Source organism: Gymnodraco acuticeps, unplaced genomic scaffold, assembly GCF_902827175.1.
Source record: "Gymnodraco acuticeps unplaced genomic scaffold, fGymAcu1.1, whole genome shotgun sequence".
Taxonomy (NCBI): domain Eukaryota; kingdom Metazoa; phylum Chordata; class Actinopteri; order Perciformes; family Bathydraconidae; genus Gymnodraco; species Gymnodraco acuticeps.
In genome coordinates, this window is record NW_022991070.1 from 24,623 (window position 1) to 47,356 (window position 22,734).

The following is a 22,734-nucleotide window of genomic DNA, read 5'->3' on the forward strand; positions in this document are numbered from 1 at the left end:
CAACACTATGTCCTGTCCCGTTGGGGGTTCCGCCGACTACTCTCCTGCCGGGGGTCCTGCCAACCCTATGTCCTGTGCCGTTGGAGGTTCCGCTGTGGGTCCTGCCAGCTCCATGTCCAGTCCCGTTGGAGGTCCCGCCGACTACTCTCCTGCCGGGGGTCCTGCCAACCCCTTGTCCTGTTCCGTTGGAGGCCCCGCCATCACCTGTCTCGTCGGGGGTCCTGCCAACTCCTGGTCCTCTTCCGTGGGGGATCCTGCCGAAGCCTGTCCCACTGGCTCCGGTTCCTGTTCGGCAGACACCGGGTCCTGCCCGGCCTCCGGAGCTGTCTGGTCTTCGCCCTTGAGCCCGGCCCCCTGAGAGCCCGGCCCCCTGAGAGCCGCGGTCTTCGCCCTCGAGCCCGGCCCACTGAGAGCCGCGGTCTTCGCCCTCGAGCCCGGCCCCCTGAGAGCCGCGGTCTTCGCCCTCGAGCCCGGCCCCCTGAGTGCCCCGGTCTTCGCCCTCGAGCCCGGCCCCCTGAGTGCCGCGGTCTTCGTCCTCGGGCCCGGCCCCCTGACTCTTCCTGCCGCTGCCTTCGCCCTCGTGCCTGGCCTCCTGAGTTCCCCAGCGGCCTTCGCCCTCGAGCCCGGCCCCCTGAGTTCTCCAGCCGTGGTCTTCGCCCTTGAGCCAGGCCCCCTGAGTTCGCCCGCTGTGGCCTTCTCAGCTCACTAAAATGAATGGAGAGAGAAAATAAATCTAGATCCTGCTTTTAGTGCATTTTACAACTTTAAGGACCGAATGATTCTAATAAGGGCTATCACATAGTTCATACTGGGTAGTTTATTTAGTTTAGTTAAAAATTATCCACCGGTATAGAGACGTCCTTTTCCCCATGTTAGTCAATGGTAAAAAGTTGATTTTGGGCGGGTGACGTCACGGACTGATACGGAAGTTGCAGTACCGCCGTTTGGACACAATGGATTTTGGGCACAGAGTCCGGCGCACTTCCTGGGGGAGATAGAGACTTTTCTTCATTATTGTCAGTATTAGCTTCTAATTATGAAGTATTTCAAAATAAAACTTCTAATATAATCTTTTAAGCATTTTTTCCATTCATCAACTTAACTTTCTCCTTGTTTTGGAGATGCTAAGTTAAAATTGTTTTGTTTCTCAATGTCATGACTGCAGAGATGCGAAAACTACTCAGGTCTTGTACTTGAGAAAAAGCAGAAGTACTCAAATCTTGTACTTGAGTAAAAGCAGAAGTACTCAGATCTTGTACTTGAACAAAAGTAGAAGTACTCTGATCTTGTACTTGAGACAAAGTAGAATCAATCAATCAATCAATCAATCAATCAATCAATGTTTATTTATATAGCCCAATATCACAAATGTTACATTTGTCTCAGTGGACTTTACAGTTTGTACAAAATATCAGTAGAAGTACCAGAGTGTAGGAATACTCTGTTACAGTAAAAGTCCTGCATTCAAAATGTTCTTCAAGTGAAAGTAGAAAAGTATTCTCATCTAAATATAGTGAAAGACAGTAAAAGTAGTCGTTGTTTGATTGGTCCATTTCAGAATAATATATATGATATGTTTTATAATGATTGATCATGAAAGTGTTCTCAAAGCTGGTGAAGGTGCAGCTAGTTGGAAGGACTTTGTATACTGCAGGGTAGCTGGTGGATTTACTCCAGGTGGAACTAAAGTCTGATTCAACACTTGGTTAGATTTCACATCATTCATCCTGATCTGTGAAGTAACTAAAGGTATTAAATACATGTAGTGGAAGAAAAGTACACCATTTACCTCTGAACTGAAGTGGAGAAGAAGAACAAAGTAGCAAAACATTTAGATACTCAAGTAAAGTACTTCAGAATTGTACTTTGTTACTGAACACCACTGGGTTTAATACACTACCTAAGTATATTATATTTACATCACCAGCACAAACAGGTACAGGTTTTTACAGTTTGATAATACAAAACAAATAAAACTCCAAATCGCACGCCTTGGTACCAAATGCCCCAAAATCCCAAATCTTACCCAGAAGTCAGTACCAATTGGTAAAATAAGAACAAGCCCTTATGTTTCTCATAATCCGGCTCCTATGCCTGACACAAATGTGAAAGGATGCAATGGATGCTGGTAAATTAAAGTATTTTATGTAATAAAGTAAACATGTACTTGAAAGAAAAGCTGCTCTCAGGAGGGAGTCCAGGAGAAAAGAGAGAAGGGAAGTGGCCTTCGCTCAGAATCTGTGTTACCTTCAAGGACAAGGGGGAAAATGTACAGGTAACAAAACAGAGGACAGGACTTCAACTGTCACACACTCCACGAGGTTTTTCCTTCAGCTCGAGTTGAGCGTTCTGTAAAGATACGGGTCCAGCTCTTTGAGAGCATTGATCAGAACCCTGCTGGCTGCAGCTCCTTTTTTTCGAACCACGTCCAGCACCTCAAGTGCTCCGTCATTTCGAGATTTGGTTCTGGCTGACTCCATTTCAGATTCAATGATAACTCTAGACTCAAGGAGTTTATCCAGAAGGTCCTTTAGGACAGGTGGAGACACTCTTTGAATGAACTCAGTCCGAACTGAGAGCAGCCACTGGTCTGCTGGGGCTCTGCTCTCTGATGGGACTCTGCTCTCTGATGGGACTCTGCTCTCTGCTGGGACATTTCTTTGGGACAATTCCTTCCTTGGATCTGGAAGATAAACAGGGAAAATACTTGTGTTAACCAACAATCACATTAAACAGATCTCTTAAAAATCAAAGTAACTCGACATTCCCAGAGGTGGATTTCTGTTCATTTAAAGTTATAATATGTAACATTTCCTCATTAAAATGTATAAAAACTCCTACACCTGTATTATTTATATTTTGTTGAGTTGTGTACATTATCTCAAATGGTTCAGAGTGATGTGTAATTTTAATCAAGGTCACAGTACGTTCATCACGGTCTCCTGTAATGGCGCCGTATCCACTTAATCATGAGAAGATGAAGACTACAACTCCCATGATGCCACGCTGTTTCACCACCACACTAGTTTTTACTATAGTTTTAGAATATAACAGGTTGTGTGTTTAATGTCGTAATGATGCGCTGCCATGGAGCCTTAATAGAGAATGCTATGAGATGGAGCTTTGGAGTTATCCAGTCTATCACTGGGTCTGAGCTCAGGTGGAGGCTTTACCTTCCAGTGACACGGGACAATACCAGACGACGTTTCCATCTTGGTCCTTGACCTTCAACACCACTTTCTCTGTGCTCGTCGTCAGGTAAACTAGAAATGTCGGATGGTAATTTGGTCCAAACCTGGATTCAAATTTTTTACTCTGAAAACCAGAAGCAGAAGTTAAAAGTTGATCTGGATCTTTTCCTGATTGTGGATCCACATGCAGATACATGTGTGTAAATGATCATTGTGTTTCTTTAGAAGAGTATCAGTGGCTCACCTTAGGGTGTGTGATATACACCATATCACAGTCCTCAGGTTCACAGTGCACACTGTAACTGTGATGAATGTCCAGCTCACAGTCGGAGGAGAGTGTGATGTGCACAGCACCTCTGTGTTTTTCAGCAACCTTCAGTAACAGGACATTTTGATCAATTTAAAACAACATGTTGACAGACCTGCTCTACAGATATATAAGAATTACAATCAATTAAGAATAACAGTATGTGGAAATATTGTGTGTAGATACATTAAAGTGTATAGGTTAGATATTTTTTGATGAAATTCCACTCCAACACATTCTCTATATATTTATTAGGGTTGTCAACATTAACGTGTCAAAACGATAGTTACGGCTGTAACTACGGTTCTATGAGTCCCGGATGCGGTGCTTTAAGCACTGGATATGTCCATCGGGCGCATGCGCAGCTCGAGTACCAATAACAACAAAGTCATCATATCAGCCGGTGTCGTCAGAGGATCTGTTCCCAGAATCTTCTCGCGAGCACACAAGAATTCTGAGTGACAGGGAACTCCGGGACATCCGGGACTCATAGAACCGTAGTTACAGCCGTAACTATTGTTCTATTTCGTCCCTACCGACCGCCAGAGGCGGTGCTTTAAGCACTGGATGACTTATACCAACAATGTCATGAAGAATCCAAGCCCTTGCTCACCACTGGAAACAGCGGAGCTCGGCAAAAGGACCACGCCCAAATAATGGGGAGTGGCGACATTGACCTGATGACAACTGGAGAATGTGCCAGAAGACGCCCACGACGCAGATGGTCTCCAGGGGCACCACCCTCAGGGCAGCCCAAGATGTTGAGATGCTCCTTGTAGAGTGGCATCTCAGCCTGATGGCAGGGGGCGGCCACTGGCCCCGTAAGCCTGTGAGATGGTATCGACAACCCAGTGGGGCAGCCACTGGTTAGAGGGCATAACCTCCTTTAGTGCCGCCAGGGCAAAATCAAGAGTTGCTCCTACTGCCGTATACAGGCAGTAGCCTTGATATACGCCCTTTGGGCACCCCCAGGGCACAGCAACTTCGACGTGCCGTACTCCTGAATGTCAAAGCGTGCCAGCTGGGCAGGCTGATTGAAGTGGGTTTGTGGAAGGACCCCGGGCAAGAATGCCACATTTGCCCAAAGGGCAACGCCTGAGAGTCCCACCTCGGGCATGTATTGTTTATGGAGAGGACATGCAACTCCCCGACTCGCTTCCCTGAGGCTATGGCAAGCAGAAATGCTGCCTTCGTGGGCAGACACCTAAGCCCCACCTGGGCCAGGGGCTCGAAGGGAGGAGATGATAGGGCATCCGGCAGCAGGTCCCAAGCCGGAGCCCTCGGGGTGCTAGGGGGACACTGCCGTAAAGCCCCTCTCATAAAGAGGGACACCGACCTGTGGCACCCCGCCGTGGCGCCGTCGACCCGAACATGTCGGGCAGAAATCGCAGCCACATAAATTCAGAGTGGAGTGAGAACGTCCACTATCTAGAAGGGACTGTTGTCTAAGCAACAACGTACATGCTGTCCCCAAGGAACACACACATTGTTGCCCCCCGGTTGGGGTAGAAAGTGCGTGAGTGCAAGCTGCACAGCCCGAAGCTCTAGCACGTTGACCTGGCGCGCACTCTCCTGGGCAGACCGCTGACCCTGAACGGTCCTGCCCTGCCGCATTGCACCCCACCCTGAGAGACATGCACCTATGGTGATGGTCTCCTGGCGGGATGGGATGGCGCCCATGGGCACGCCCACTAGGAGATAGGCCCTGCCCCTCCAGCGTGACAGAGAGTGGAGGCAATGTTGCGACACCCTGACTTCCCTGTGCATGTGCCACTTGGCGTCCAAGTGAAGGCTGTTCAGCCACATCTGCATGGGGCGCAACGACAGCGGGCCTAAGGGCCCAGCGGCCGAGGCAGCTGCCAGTCTGCCCAAGGGCCGGAGGAACTGAATATAAGGCACCATCTTGCCCGGCCCACGTGGAAGTAGGCATCCCTCAAGTCCACGGTTGAGAACCACTCCACCTGTGCATATGCAGTGGTCAGCATATAGAATGGCAGCACCTTCGGGAATCTGTTGATTCCTCTGAGGTCCAAGATCGGGCGAAATCCGCCGACTTTCTTGCTCACGAGAAAGTACGCCGAATAGAACCCCCTGGGCTACGCAGAGGGTCTTACTGGCTTGATTGCGTCCTTGGACAGAAGGACGGACAACTCTTGGGCCAGAGCTAGGGCCCTTGCCGGATCGCTGACGACTGTCAATTAGACCCAGCCGAAGGCTAGGGGCCAGAGCTGCGGTCCGTACCCCTGGGTTAAGGTGAAAACCATCCAAGGGACGGAAGTACAGACCGCCCAGTAACTGAGCTGCTGCTGGGAAAGCAGCCGACGACCGCCCCCGGGATTTCAGGGCCCAGCCCCCCGGCCCCTGGAGCCTCTTGGGGGGCGCCGGTAAGGCTCTGGGGCACGAGGCCGACTAGAAGGTGGGCGACCTGGGGCACGAAAGTCATTGGGTCGCGCCGCTAAGACCTCTGCAGACCACCCCTGTAATCCGGCGGCTGAGTGCGGCTGCTAGAGCGGCCCATGGGCCTGCTGGGAGTGGGCACAGGTCTGCGAAGACCCGAGAGCTGCTGCCTGGTCTGCCTAGCTTGGGCGGCACGCTCCAGTGCCTCCAGGGCAGCTGACCTAAACAGCTCCCCTGGCTCGAATGGTACGCTACGGAGGACTCTCCTACATGCCTCCGTTAGTGGTGACTGGGCCAGCGAAACCTGGCGAAGAGTCTGTACCAGCGACAAGGCGTCCTCATACAGAGGTGCGTCAACCGAAGGAGGTGCGTCAGCCGAAGGAGGTGCGTCAGCCGAAGGAGGTGCGTCAACCGAGGGGGGGGACGGGGGGGACAGGCGGCCCGCTAGCAGCCCCTACACCGGGCCCAGGCTGAAGGGCCAAGAGGCGACTTCATCATGCCCCTATCGGCAGCTAGCCGATCCACTTTAGAGGACAGCCTGTTTCTAGTCCTTCTATTGGGGGGAGCACACATAGCCATCGCTCCCCTCAAGTCGCCGGGAACGGCCGAATTGATCTGGAGGAGGATGTGACAAGGAGAGGTGTCTGTTGGCTGCTGCCAGACGTTCCACCTCAGTGATTCTAGCCACTCTGAGCGCCTGAGGCATGCAGCTACAGCTCATGCAGGCGTTTACCGTGAGAACCTCCCTCAGATGCTCACATTTCGTCCCCACTGACCGCCAGAGGCGGCCGAGGCAGGAGGGGCAGCGGTCGTGGCCGTCCTCGGGCTCAAAAGAAGCCATACAGGCGCTACATGAATGAGCCATTCTGTAGGTAGCCAGATGCAGCGTAGCCGGGAGCGGGTGTGGGAACACAGCCTTCACCAGCTACCTGCTAAATGGAAAGAGTAGAGCGTTGCTGCTACTCGCCGAACAGAAAGAGGGATGTAATTACACCCACGTTACCGGCAGAGGGAGCGGGAGCGAGAGCACTGCCTTCACTGGTTGAGTTAGAGACGAATGCCAGATGCAGCGTAACCGGGAGCGGGTGCGGGAACACAGCCTTCACCAGCTACCTGCTGAACGGGAAGAGTAGAGCGGTGCTACTACTCAGCTAACAGAAAAAGGGATGTAGCTACATCCGCATTACCGGTAGAGGGAGCGGGAGCGAGAGCACTTCCTTCACCTAGTTGGGTAAAATAAAGAAGCTTAACAGTACACGCAAGACGTTAGCCGAGCAGCTGCTGCTAACGATCAAGCGAGATCAAGTCAAATAACACAAATGTTTAAGACCAGATAACTAGCTTCTAAAGAAGAGAACAGCACAGAGCCGTAGTTACAGCAGTAACCATGGCCAGAACTTACACAGCATAGAGCCGTAGTTACAGTAGTAACTATGGCCATTACTTACGGCTTAAAACCGTAGTTACAGTAGTAACAATGGCCAGTACTTGCACGGCTTGGAACCGTAGTTACAGTAGTAATTATGGCCAGTACTTACGGCTTAGAACCTTAGTTACAGTAGTAACTGTGGCCGGTGACTAAAAGTGTCAGCCAAACGGCTGCCCACTAGATAATATAATATTGGGAGGATGAAATCCTCCTTAATGGCCACACATGCAGAGCACACATCACACAGTGAAGATTGTTCTCTGCATATCGTCCTAGTGCTAGGAGTCTAGTACTAGAAGTCTAGTACTAGGAGTCTAGTACTAGGAGCAGTAAATACAACGATATAGCGCTACTGCAACCATACCATGCGTTTACCGGGAGCGGGAGCGAGAGCACTGCCCTCACCGGCTGAGTTAAATAATGAAGCTTAACAGTACATGCAAGGTGTTAGCCAAGCGGCTGCTGCTAACAATCAAGCAACCAAGTCAGAACACAAATGTTAAGACCAGATAATTAGCTTCTAAGAAAGAGAACAGCCCGCATAGAACCGTAGGCCATGGTTACAGTAGTAACCGCACATGCGGAGCACACAGCACCCGCAGTGAAGATGTTCTCTGCATATCATCCTAGTGCTAGGAGTCTAGTACTAGGAGCAGTAATACAACGATCTAGCGCTACTGCAATCAAACCCTATGCTACCGGGAGCGGGAGCGCTGCCCTCACCGGCTGAGTTAATAGTTAAGCTTAACAGCAAGGTGTTAGCCAAGCGGCTGCTGCTAACAATCAAGCGACCAAGTCAGAACACAAATGTAAAGACCAGATAATAGCTTCTAAGAAATAGAAAGTACTTACCTTACTCTCTGCATCTAAACGAAAAACGGGTTAAATTGAATGAGGGACACAGCCAAAGCTGGGACTCAAATGCTAATGATAGCTCGGGCACAACGCCACAAGCAGAACTTTCAAAAGAGCATAAGGGCAACTTTATGGGAGAGGAAGCGGGAACACTGTCGTCACCAGAAAGTCTAAGCCAAACAAAAAATAAGACAGCAATCAGGACAACTTGGCTGGGAGAGGGTGCGGGGACACAGCCATCACCAGCAACAAGCTGACACCAACCTGTCTGTCGAGGCTCTGCACAGCCGGCCACAGCTCCTGGAGGACGCGTTAACGACCCGTAGCTCCGACTGTCAGTCACGAAGCTGCACGCGGCCAGCTGCTTGCAGAGAAATCCCTCAGAACAAAACGTTCAAACCTGAACGCTGTAGGCTACAAAAATGTAGCCACGGTACCCTCGCGCAGCGAGAAGATGAAAGGAACAGATCCTCTGACGACACCGGCTGATATAGCCGGTGTCACGTGGGTCACAGGTGACTTTGTTGTTATTGGTACTCGAGCTGCGCATGCGCGCGATGGACATATCCAGTGCTTAAAGCACCGCCTCTGGTGGTCAGTAGGGACGAAATAGAACTTGCGATTCATCTGGAAATCTTGACGCGTTAAAAGAATGAATGCATATTAATCACATGACCAATGCCTGTATGCGATCACACAAGATGCCGGCTCTAATCCCTGAAAACTACCAGAGGGTTGGCTAGCCATGGCTAACATCACTATGATGTCTAATGGAAGATCAGGACAAAACTCCCCAGTTGTAATACTTAAATTCCGGCTCTGACCTGAGGACAAGCAAAGGATGTTGTAAAGCCACAACGAACCTTAACGACACAAAACCCACGGTTTAAGGACTTTTTGCTCCACTGATCTAAACAAATACTCCCCGTCGTCGAGACGTCCTGCCTGGTGGAAATTAGCAAATAGTTAATTCCCCAAGCACACATATTTTGATAGTTCTTCTTTTCTTTATTCTTCTATTCTATATTTTAGCTCTCAATAACTTCAGCATACTTTCAGCTACAGGAACCAAATATCAAAAATATTCAGCCTTTTCAGCACATGATGGAAAACTTTAAATTACTTCAAAACTTTGTATACTTTTTGAAATATTCATCTTTTTAAACTATTTTTCTAACATGTAACTCAATGGGAGGAACTTTCAAATCCTCTTTTAGCTACACCGTGCACCAAATGCTACTCCTTCCACATACTTTCATTCCTACTTTAAAACAGACACAAGACGTTCAGCTATTGAACTTGTATTCAGATTTTTTATATCTTCTACAGTTTTTTACTTATCCCAGTTTAGGTTTTGGTACATTTTATAATGGTTGTCTCTTGCCCCTTTTCCACCAAAACGGTTCCGGTTCAAGATCCGTTCTTGTTCTTTTCTTAGTGTTTCCACCACTCAGAGCCCGACTGGTGCTGCCGCTGCTGCATCATGACATAATAAGTGAATGTGTTTCAGTATGAATTGACGCTGTTTGGCATCACAACGCTGTTATGAAAGTTTCTCTGGTATAAAATGGGTGATGTTAGCATAGCAACCGAAGCTAAACTGACTATATTGGCTACTTGTTGCTTGTTGCTTTAACTTGTGGCATAAGCCGTTTTCTACAGGCACATTTTACCGGCGTATTTTCATTATGATTCTACTTGTGATAGTCGGACACGACAACCTGTGCAGCCCATGTATTGATTCCATCCGATAGCTGCTATAATACAAAACAACACGTCTGCCTCTCTCCACAATGATCAATAACAGTGAACGGATGGTCAAAGTAAGGTACAAATAAACAGAATCACACGAAGCCTGGTTAGTGTTGCCTGACTTTAGAAAGTGTGTTTTTTTTTACAAGTGTGTCGTTGTGTTCTCAATTTGCTCAGCGCTACTACTTGTTACAACTCTTATTTTATTTGGCGCAGCTCCAGAAGGTTGGAGAACTGCTTCTCTCCATTGACGGCTGCTCCATCTCCCCGTCCACTGAAGTCCGCAACCTGGGAGTCATCCTGGACACCACCCTCTCTTTCCAGGCTCACGTCAAATCTGTCACCAAATCCGCCTTCTACCACCTAAAAAACATTGCCAGAATCCGGCTTCTCTCTCTGACTCTGTGGCAGAAACCCTGGTACACGCCTTCATTACATCCCGTCTGGACTATTGCAATGGAGTCCTGTCCGGGTTCCCAGCAAAACCCTGGATAGGCTCCAATACGTCCAGAACTCTGCCGTCAGTCTTCTCACCCACACCAAGCCATGGCACCATATCACCCCCACCCTCATCCACCTCCACCGGCTGCCGGTCAAGTCCCGGATTCAATACAAAACACTCCTCCTCACGTACAAGTCCCTCCATACCCTCGCCCCCCAGTACTTATCGGACCTCCTCCATCCCTACACCCCTTCTCGGAGTCTGCGGTCCTCAGACACGGGCCTGCTCTCCATCCCCCGCTCTCTCCTCCGAACTGTTGGTGACAGGGCGTTCAGTGTTGCGGCCCCCACCCTCTGGAATGCACTTCCTGCTGAGATCCGTAATGCTGCCTCCCTGGACATCTTCAAATCATCACTAAAAACACACCTGTTCACCCTGGCCTTCGGGCCCGAGCCCTTTTCTGGTCCCCGGGCTTCCTTTTTTTATTTCTTTGGTTTGCCCGTTGATTGTCTGTTTGTTTTGTTTGTCCAGCGACCGATGGACAGCGACCTTGGGTCCCTTGAAAGGCGCTATATAAATATCATTTATTATTATTATTATTATTATTATTTGCCGTACTCGCCATTAAAGGTCCCATGGCCATTTCCACTGATCATAGTTCCATTGTTGAGGTCGACTAGAATAGATTCACATTGTTCAATGTTCCAAACTCTCATTGGTTTCTCAAACAGCATCTCTGTATAGTCTGTGTATTCACTCTCTGTCCTGCACGGCTTGTTGGAGCTCCTGCCCCCCCCCACCCCTCTGTGAGCCCACTGTGCTCTGATTGGTCAGCTCGCCCACTCTGTTCTGATGAGTCCACCACCGTTACAGCGGAACATCAGTGTTTATGTTTTACAATGGTGTTTGTTAGCAACCAGACTCTGACTCTACATCCTGACTCTCATCATCCTGACTCTCTTCATCCTGATCCCAGGATAAGAACTGGATGCAGCGTGGGAGGCGGGGTCTCGTTGGGAGGCGGGGTCTCGTTCTTTCCAATGAGAGCTGCTCATTGGCGCATGAAGGTAAAATGGCCCAACTTTTGAGAGAGCGAAACGTCACAGATTACCCAGCATGCCTAGCTGTCAAAGCAGTAGAACCCATATGTAGCTCACAGAGCATGCGCCCCTTAAGCCCCGCCTCATGTCATTAAGCCCCGCCTCCTGAGCTCCCACTCTCGGCTAGCTAGAATGAATGGTGAGAGAAAATATATCTAGATTCGGCTTTTAGTGCATTTTACAACTTTAAGGACCGAAAGATTCTAATAAGGGCTCATACTGGGTAGTTTATTTAGTTTAAAAAAGATTATCCGCTGATTTACAGACGTTTCTTTCCCCATGTTAGTCAATGGGGAAAAGTCTTTCTGGGCCGGGTGACATCACGGACTGATACGGAAATTGTAGTACCGCCGTTTGGACACAACACATTTTTGCCTCTGAGTCCGGCGCACACCCTGGGGGCTTGGTGCTGCCCCAGAACACCTCGTTGTAGATGTTTATTTTTTCCATGTTTTTCTTCCGGGGCCTATTGACGTCCCTAAGTCCAAATGGACCAATTGGCACACAGCTATAGAACAATAGGCACACCCTCTGCCAGGGCGGGACTCCCGAGCATGTCTCGGAGCAGACAGTGTGAGGTGGATTTCCCGCTGTGTTTCCCTGGATGCTGGATATAGACCAAGCTCTGCACACACACTCACTCACTCAGCTCCGCGGTGCTCCGTGGAGCTCAGACCCCACGCAGCAACCAGGAAACAACACCAGTAATCCAGCTCACACTGTCCGCTCCTCGAGCCTCAAAGGGCGGAGCAGCGAGCCCCGAAACGTCCCGCCAACACGGCACCCAGACCCCACGCAACATTCTCATCTGTTTGTCATTACTGGTGTCATTTTCTGGGGGCATATGGGACAGACTCTCAGGGCTAGAGTGTGTGACATAATCACTTAGAGTGTAGAGAGCCTTTAAAATATTGTAAAACTGCTCTCAATCCCAAAATATAAACTCTATTCAAATAATTTCAAAAGATTTCAGTAGCAACATTTGTCTGGCTTGCCTATATGCCTTCATCATATCAAACTGACCCACCATTCGGGCCCAATAGTGATCTCAGTGACAAAAGTCCACACACACACACACACACACACACACACACACACACACACACACACACACACACACACACACACACACACCACACACACACACACACACACACACACACACACACACACACACACACACACACACACACACACACACACACACACACACACACACACACACCCACACACAGATTTGTTTTTCTCCCCCTCTCATCCCCCCAACCACACACACCTTCAAAATAAAAGCCCTAGAATATCCGTATCCAAATTATTTTTTCTAAATAAAAGCCCTCTACTACTTCAACAACTACTATGACTGTTACTGCTCCTCCTACTACTTATACTACTAACACAACTACTACCACTGCTACTACTGCTCATACTACTACTACTACTACTACTACTACTACTACTACTACTACTACTACTACTCATACAACTACTACTACTACTACTACTACTACTACTACTACTACTACTACTTATACTACTGCTACTACTGCTCATACAACTACTACTACTACTACTACTACTACTACTACTACTACTACTACTACTTCTACTACTGCTACTACTACTACTACTACTACTACTACTACTACTACTACTAACATTACATTACATCACATGTCACTTGTTAGACGCTTTTATCCAAAGAGACTCACTTACTCAACACTGTGAACAATCCCCACAGGAGCACTTTGGGGTGAAGGGTCTCAAGGACACAACGACATGCTGACTGTAGTGGGGTTTGAACCTGTGACCCCCTGATAGAACACTACTACTAACACCACTACTATTAATACAACTACTACTCCTTTTACAGCTACTTATACTACAGCTGCTACTACTAGTACAGCTATTACTACTACTACTACTACTACTACTTATAGTATACTACTACTTTCAGCTACAAAAACCATTCAACTACAACATTATTCAGCTATTTCAGGACATTTAGGCAATACATGTTGTTGTTTATTAACAGGGGTGCACACAACTTTCTCAGTGAGGTACTCGGATGAGTACCTGGAGTACATTTTTGGTACTCTAACTTCTGGCTCCCCTCAGAGTTCCCATGAAGCCCTCTGTATCGCAAATGTCATCGGGGTGGTAGTGTAGTATACAGAGCTTCGCGAATGTTGTGATCAGCTGTTTTAGCGCAGTGTTGCTGTACAGACCGACGTTAACAGCAGCCCTGTCTGTGCACACGGAGACCGACTCTGTCGTCCGGTGATCTAACCGCCTTCTGGAAAAGCTTCACCAGTACGTCGGTACGGAAATGCGCTTTGTGACACAAGTGACGGTACGCATTTCAGATTACGCACATAACCTGCGTACCTGTTATGTGCACCCCTGTTTATGAAGCTTCACTGTCACTGTTAAGTTTTCAACAAAGTCAGTGCAATGCATTTGAGTCATAACACTTACTTGGTTTTTGTAGCGAAACAGTCACCATTCAACTAATAACATATTCAGCTTTTTCTGCATTTTTAAGCTAAATTCAGCAACAAATGTGTGCAGCTTACAGCATTCACACGCATTTTCAGCAGGAAATGCATTTTCTAGTTAGTATTAAAGTAACTAGTAGTCCATCCGCCTAGAGTTGGTGCTGACCGCAGAGAAAACGTGCTTAAAGACTATAAAATAATGAAACTATCGTGCTATTACATTACATTGCATTTAGCTGACGCTTTTGTCCAAAGCGACTTACAGTAAGTACATTCGACCAGGAAGACACAACCTTGAAGAAAACAGAATCATAAAGTACATCAGGTTTCATAGAGCCAAACCTTTCAAGTGCTACTCAACTGGCTTTATCAACTGCTATCATATTATCTCTCTCAGTAGGGGGCCTCTACTTCTTAATGTATTTTTTAACGTATTTTAAAGTATTGAGGTAAACTTCGAGTTTGATAACCAAAGTAGAGTGTGGCACTCCATGTTAATAATGAAGAACTAATTATTAAATCTGCACAAGCAATATACGCAAAAAATTCAGTTCAGATAGATCTTAATCTTCTCCCAGCACGAGAACGCGTGAAAAGAGAAGCAGTGTGTGTGGAAACAGGTTTAAAACCAGTGTTTAGTCTGATGGTGAGCACATTACCTCCTCCACAAGGACGTTGTTCTGCAGAAGATGTACATCCAGTATTTGTTCCTCTCGGCCCGGGGGTCGTAGGAACACCAGAATTTGGCCATTTATTCGCCACCTTAGAAGCCTTTTCAATGGATCGAAGATAATGCCGAGGAGAGAGAGGTGAGGCACATTCACCACCACGTGGGTGTGTGTGACCTCCAGCGGCTCCAGGATGCTCAGGCCTTCCTCAGTGATGTGGACGACAGACAACAGGCCGTCCAGGAGCAGCGCTGTGGAGCAAAGAGCTCAGAGATCTGTTGCTTTGCTGCTGAAACAGCTTCATCATATTCAAAGTCACACCACTTTAGCTCAGAGCTAATGTTCATCTGATGTCATTCACTTTGGAGCCTCACTAGGATGTACCAGTTTATATCCTCCACCTTTTATTCTAATGCTTAATTATTGTTCCGTCCCCTGTGATCTTTCTGGAGGTGAGCATGCGTAATTATTTTCTAACTTAAAAGACTGCTGAGATGCTAGCTTAGAGTGAGTTAGCGTTGAGTTCGCACTGTTAGCAGCTAAACATGCTGTGGACTGACAGGTCACAGTTTACATGTCTTTAATATACAGTGAGGAGACTGCAGAGAGCCAAAGACACTCCAACTCAGTATTTAGAGCTGCATTGCATCGTCTGCTTCAATAATGATGTCATGAAACACATCGTCTAAATGGATGTTTTAATAATTGCATTCTTCTTCTTTTGGGGACACGACTATTTTGAATGTAAAGAACAGATTTTGTGTCTGAATTATCTTATCTTTGTTAAACTAAATTAATAAAACTGCTTTGTAACTTTTGAGCGGTAGTGGATATTATAAGGTGCTAAACATTAAGTATATTTGTTAACACTAGATGTCTTTACCATCCTCTGTCTCACTGTGTGGCAGACGGAGCTGGCAGAGGGCAGCTTCATCAGAACTCTTCACGTCGAACAGCGGCCCTGCTGCCTGCTTGCCAGCTGATTGGAGGAGACTCTCATCCCAAGGGACCGTCCTGTACAGAAGCTCCGCCTCCTGAGCCATGACGAACACCAGGCCAGTCGAAGCACACTGGAACGCACCTGAACCAGGACACCTGAACCTGTAGACACACAAGAGACACGTTTTAATTGTATTTATTTAACCTTTATTTAACCAGATAAAAGCATTGAGATATAATCTCATTTGCAAAGCTGACCTGGCCAAGAAGGCAGCAACGTTACACAGAACACAAACATATAAAATACAGAGAACATAACTAAGAAAACAAAAGACAAAAAAGCAGTCACTACATTGTGCACATTAGGACAGTAAGAAAGGTGCACTACTTTTATTTTATTTTCTATTTAGCCTTTATTTATACAGGTGTAGATCTCATTGAGACACAAGGTCTCATTTTCAAGAGAGACCTGTCAGTGGTAACACTACCACAGAAAGTTACAGACAGACAGGACACTAAACTAAAAAAAGTAGTCATTGAAATCCATATACAGCAGTCAGATATAGCAGGTGCAAACACCCACAGATGATTTCTCCAGCTTTTTAAAAATGAGTTTAAAATCCGTGATGGGTATCAAAGTGGTCAGCTTAAGTTCCTGCTGAAGGGTGTTCCAGGTCGAGGGGGCAGAGTACGATATGGCTTTTTTCCCAAGCACCGTGCGTACTGAGGGGACGGACAGAGTGATGTGATTTTGAGATCGTAGTCTATAGCTGTACTGTTTGTGTGATATGTAAGTGGATATGTAGAGGGGCAGCAGTCCAAGCATAGCGGTATGAGTTTGTACCAGTGCAGTGATCTGCTACTTATTACTGCGTAAGGACTTCACACAACTTCAATTTAAAACATGCTATTGAGACAAGTGCCCTCAGTTTGAGGCGTGATTGAAGGTCATTCCAAGACCAAGGACAATAAAGTTACTACAACAAGCCTTCACTGGCCTGTGTTCTGACTGACAGGTGCTCATCCAGCTGGAGTCTGACCTGGAGGAGGGTTTCATGAAAGATCTAAAACACCTGATGATTACAGGAACATCACTGAAGATGTGTCTACACTGTAAAAAAAGATCGTAATTTTACAGGAAATAACTGTACATTTATATTATACATTACATTATAGTAATTATCTTGTTTTTTTTAAATAACTTGCAAAATCCTGTAAAATGACAGATATTAACTATAAATTAACAACCCAAAACATTATTTTAAGTATTTTGACAATAACAACAAATAACGTTTATTTCCTTTGTTTTTTACAGTAAATGTAATATATAATATTTACAGTATTTTTGCACTTTCAGAAAATACATGCAGATGTACGTAAAATAAAAAGTATTATCTGTAATTAAATATGTAACTCGTAATATAAAAGTGTATTACTATTATAAGACTAAGATATTTCTTTGTAATTTTAAGGTAAACATAAAACTGTAAAAAAAAAGCGTCAAATAAATAAAAGGTAAAATGTAAGTAAAACATTTTTACATAAATCATTTTCTCAATATTCGATTGAATCCACCACAAACACAAAATATCCAATGTTGAAACAAAAGTAAATAAATAAATATGTTTTCATATAATATCATTAAAAAAAAAAAAAAATTATAGAAAGTGGAGAAATCTCTGCAGGGAGGACCAAGGTTTAAAACACACACTGTTATTTACTCAACAACAAGTCACAGTTATCCTTGTTTTATTGATGTGTTCTGTTGCTGTGTTTTTTTCCATTGGTTAATATACAGTAATAAACCTTAGTTTTACAGTATAATGTATGGTTTTCAGATTCTGGCCGACAGCCAGAGCTACGGGACTTGAAATAGAATTCAGCCAGAACACGGCAGAAAAGTCAGGCATGTTTGGAATGAGTCCACAACACTCCTGATTGGTTAATATAAATGTAATCGAAGAAACCTGCCAATGAGAACTGTCCGCGCCTGTCGTTCACATTTGAAACATCCACGTTTGAGCGGGTCTCCTCCTGCGGAGCTACAGCTGTCTGTGTGTCTGCTGCAGGAGTTTATGGATTAATATCGGGGTCGTCTTACATCTACACGTTAAATATGAGCATCGGGACGTCAACAAAGAACAGAAGACTTGAGATCTGGTGGGTCCTGCAACTGTAATGGAGTTAAACATGTATTTAGGACTTCCGGTCTGAGCGGAGCCATGTGAGGTCGCATTTCTCGAGTTCCTCGCCAGAATCAGAATATTTATATTAGATAACTACCCTCTACACTATATTCAAGCAACTTTAATCTAAGCTGTTCTTCCTTGCCTCCGCCCAACAGTTTCATTTGAAATATGTCGTCTTCCTCTCGCAAAAAGGCGTCTGCTGCGCCAGATTCGAAAGCTAATAGTGCTAGCCCGGCTAAAGGTGCTGGGGCAGGGCCCCTAGCTGCTAGCGCAGCACGAGGTGATGAGACCGCGATTCTACGGGCCATTCAATCTCTCAGAGAGGACCTGCTGAAGAAAATTGATGACAACGCCGAGATGCAGTCTAAAGAACTACGACGTGAAATAAGCCAACTGAGGGACGAGCTGAGATCCGCTGTTGACCGCGTCAGCAGCCGCACCAAGTCTTTGGAGGACCGGGTCGAGACCTGGATACTGCCGCTAATGATCACTCGGACCTCATTACCACTCTCGAACGAGACGTGCAGCAGCTAAAAAAGGACATGAAAATCTTCTCTGACAGGAGTGAGGACCTGGAGGCGCGGTCTAGGAGGTGCAACCTCCGCATCACCGGGATACAAGAAAAACGGGAGGCAGGGAAGAACCCAAATGACTTTGTAGCTAAACGACTCCAGGAAACGCTGGGCTTAGAAAAAGAGCCATTACTAGACATATGCCATCGCACCCTACGGGAACGGCCCCAGGAGGACCAGCCACCCCGCGCCTTTGTGGTGAGATTTCACTATTACCGGGAGAAGGAAGCGATCCTCCGCAAGGCAGCCACGGCCACAGATCCGACAACGTCACACGGAGACAGGATCAGAGTATTCCCCGACTATACCCAAGCAGTCGCGAAGCAGAGAGCCGCCTTCAGGGATGTGAAAGGCATTCTAAGAGGCTGTGATGGTGTCAAGTACGGACTGTGGTATCCCTCGGTTTTGCGGATCACAACGGCCGATGGAAAGCGTCACAGTTTCACAGACCCGGGGGAGGCGAAGGACTTTGTTTTGAGGAACGTGGCTAAACAGAGCGGCTAAGATGCTATAGGTAAGCTGACTGACGGACTAATGCAGCGCCGGATAGTGGCGTTGAATTTCCCACATGTACGTATATGGGGCTGTGGGCTAGGGCTTGCTACGAACGTTTGTGGTTTTTCTTATTATTGTGTAATTTAAGCCAGCTCGCGCTGCTCATACTAGCCCACATTTTATAACAGCCAGTTGGCTTACAGCCCGCTAGTTCAAGCAACTGCTCTCCTATACTCCTGGGGAGGTTCATGTTTTTCTGTCTCTACTTTTCATTCAACAATCAATACTGGATGTTTGCATATGTTGCCATAACTGGTTAATAAGTATGTTACTTTTACTGAGACCATGTTTTGAATGTTCAACTTAGAGGTTTGTCTATATCTATTAGCACAAGGTTTATCTAAAGCTATTGATGGTTCTGGCAGGGCTCGATCTCGCCAGGTAAGCTGTCCACGTTGAGGTGCGAGTGTTATCGGGGGCGGGTAGCAGTCCCTCAGTTGGGGAGGGACCAGCTCTTTATTGTGAATGTTGTTTCAATCACTTCAATTACATATGGACCTTCTATTTTAGGTTCTCAATGGTGTTTATGTTCTTATTGCTGTGTGTTTTATTTCAGTTTTTTCAGTTTTTTTAAGGTGACCCAAACCCCTTTCCCTCCCTTCCTCTCCCTCACCCTTCTGACAGGGGGCTAGATTACTGTCTAAGGTCCCACAATGACCCAGGCAAACAGGGCACCGAGTGTGGGTAAGGCGGCAACTACTTTGGTTAGCTGGAATGTTAGAGGTCTCAATCATCCAGTAAAGCGCAGCAAAGTGTTTTCCCACCTCTAGAAGCTAAAGGCAGATATAGTTTATCTCCAGGAAACTCATTTACGTACTTCTGATCACTCTAGACTCAAGCGGGGTGGTTTCTCTCACATTTTCCACTCCAAATTCAACACCAAATATAGGGGTGCAGCGATCCTGATACGTAGGCATGTGCAGTTTGTGGAATCTAAAGTAATTGCAGATACAAATGGCCGCTATATCATAGTGCAAGGTCAATTGTACAACACATTACATTACATTACATTACATTACATTACATTTAGCTGACGCTTTTGTCCAAAGCGACTTACAATAAGTACATTCGACCAGGAAGACACAACCTTGAAGAAAACAGAATCATAAAGTACATCAGGTTTCATAGAGCCAAACATTTCAAGTGCTACTCAACTGGCTTTAGGTAATCCAGTCCTTTATTAGTATAAAAGTGCTTTGTTAATAGTTCTATCGCTCGAAGTGGAGTCGAAAGAGATGAGTTTTCAGTCTGGAAGGTGTGTAAGCTATATGCTGTCCTGATGTCAATGGGGAGCTCATTCCACCATCTTGGAGCCAGGATAGCAAACCCACGTGTTTCTGCTGATGGGAACTTGGGTCCCCCTCGCAGCGAGGGTGCAGCGAGTCGTTTGGCTGATGCAGAGCGGAGTGCACGTGCTGGGGTGTACGGTTTAACCATGTCCTGGATGTAGGAAGGGCCAGATCCATTCGCAGCATGGTAAGCAAGTACCAGTGTCTTGAAGTGGATTCTAGCAGTTACCGGACACACCTGTTGTGCTTGCATGTCTCTATGCTCCCAACTCAGATGATGCCGATTTCTTTAGCAATTTCTTCTCTCTGCTCCCGGATTTGAACTCCCATCACCTAATTTTGGGGGCAGACTTTAACTGTGCCCTCAATCACACTCTGGACCGCTCCGCTGTCTCCTCTAGACCACTGTCAAACTCAGCTCGAGTGGTGAACTCCTTTGTTGAAGAATACGGGATGGTGGACCCATGGCGATTTAAGAACCCAACATCTAAACAATTTTCATTTTTTTCTGCAGCGCAGCAGTCATTCTCCAGAATAGATTACTTCATTTTAGACAAAAAGGTACTCTCTGTGCTTGAGTCCAGTGACTATGAGAGCATTGTTATTTCTGACCACAGCCCAGTGACCATGACACTTTGTTTTCCAAACCATGTACCACCACAAAGGATCTGGCGTCTAAACCCACGCTTATTGTTAGATGAAGATTTTATTAAGTATACTTCCACGCACATCGATACCTTTCTTGAAATAAACCGTCAACCAGAGATGAGTATAGGCACTGTATGGGAGGCCATGAAGGCTTATCTTCGTGGGCAAATAATATCATATTCAATCAGTATTAGCAGAAAAAAGTAGGGCCGGGACTCGATTAAAAAAATTAATCTAATTAATTAGAGGCTTTGTAATTAATTAATCGAAATTAATCGCATTTTTAATCACATATAAATATTTGACCTAAGAACAGTGAGAAGCAATTTTTTTCACATGGATTTTAGTATACCATTAGGCGCATTCACACCGCAGTACTTTTCCCACAAAGGTTCATGAGAACTTAGTTCATGAGAACTCTTTGAACCTGGGGGTGGATTAGGCAAATGAAGCCGCTGACGTCACTTCTTCTTCTTCTGCTTTGGGTTTACTGGCAGGCCGCAAACCACTTCACGGCGTATACTGCCGCCCAAAGTCCCCGGCCGGAAGTCCCCGGAGTTGGGGACTGGCTTCAGTAGAAGCTGCTGGGAGTCCCAGCAGCCTTCCGAGTAAATCGCCAGAACGCCGACACCTCCTCATCTCCACCGCTGTAGGAGCCATTTTGTGGGTGATGTTGGTGTGTCAGTTTATTTAAGTTATATGTATAGTGCAATATTATTTATGAACACTGGGTGGCGGGGTTTAGCTGCACCGGGTGTATATAAGGAGGTCATAGGTGACAGGAGAGGGGTGGACACAGTAGGAGAAGAGCATACCGATTCCACCAGCCCGGCAGATGCTCTGATGTTCCCCGAAAACGATCCTTAATCCAATTTGAAGTGAATCCAATTGTCCAGTTTCACTCAAAAGTACGATTCCACTTAATAACCGCTCCCATGTTTTATTTTGTGTAGCCATAAGTTAGTCTCTCTGCGTTTCTGCGCTGGGCTAATGCTAATAATGCTAATGCGAGGATAATAAAATGGCGGCTTCACAAAACTTTTTGGGAGTTTTACGGGGCGTGGTTTGCAATCCGCCCAGCCAATCAGAAATATAGCTCTTTTCTCACAAGAGAGCCGTACGAAAGTCCCTGCTCTCTAGCAGCTCTCTGCTCTCTAGCAGGGACTTTCGTGGGGGTAAAAAGGTTCTCATGAACTAATTTTAGTACCGGCTCTTTTTGGTGTGAACGCGATAAAAGAGGCTAACGTCCACGCTAGCTTCCACGCTAGCTGCTATATGTTTTGCATTGAGGTGATACTTGAGGCTTGATGTGCTGCGGTGATATGCCAATTCCTTTTTGCATAATTTGCACACAACCGTGCTCTTATCGACGCTTCCATCCGTCCGTTTTTTAAAACAACATTTCCCACAGTTGTTCACTGTGGTTTGTTGTTGTCTGAAGTCATGAACGTTAGTTGGTGCTCCAGTATAATCGGTACGCCTGAAACTCATCCAGTGAGAAACGTTCCGCGGTGCAAAAATAAGTGCGATTAAAATGCGTTAATTTTTTTAACGCGTTAATTTTTGTGTAATTAATTAATCTTAATTAACGCGTTAAAGTCCCGGCCCTAGAAAAAAGACAAAGCGAATGACAGAACTTGTTAATCGGATCAGAGACATTGATAGAATACACTCAACAAAGCCCTCTGCTGAACTGTATAAGGAACGCATTGCAGTGCAGGTGGAATATGACTCTCTGGCATCCACCTATAGAGGACCTTCATCTGAGATCTAGGCAGACCCATTATGAACATGGGGAGCGGGCCAGTAAACTACTCTCCCATCAACTAAGGCAGTCGGCTGCAGACAGTTTAATTGCGGAAATTGGAACGGTAAATGGGGACACCATTTCAGATCAGAGGGGCAT

The 22,734-nt window shown here is 46.4% G+C and overlaps 1 protein-coding gene across 1 annotated transcript; it reads right to left on the minus strand.

Annotated features, from left to right (window-relative positions):
• Nucleotides 1-1,683: 1,683 nt before the first annotated feature.
• Nucleotides 1,684-15,736, minus strand: LOC117560020. Its single transcript, XM_034236769.1, has 5 exons — nucleotides 15,520-15,736; nucleotides 14,628-14,887; nucleotides 3,436-3,564; nucleotides 3,174-3,315; nucleotides 1,684-2,683 (listed from the first exon to the last, which is right to left on the minus strand). Exons 1-5 carry the CDS (start codon nucleotides 15,677-15,679, stop codon nucleotides 2,331-2,333), a joined length of 1,044 nt encoding a protein of 347 aa, XP_034092660.1. The 5' UTR covers nucleotides 15,680-15,736; the 3' UTR covers nucleotides 1,684-2,330.
• Nucleotides 15,737-22,734: the final 6,998 nt, after the last annotated feature.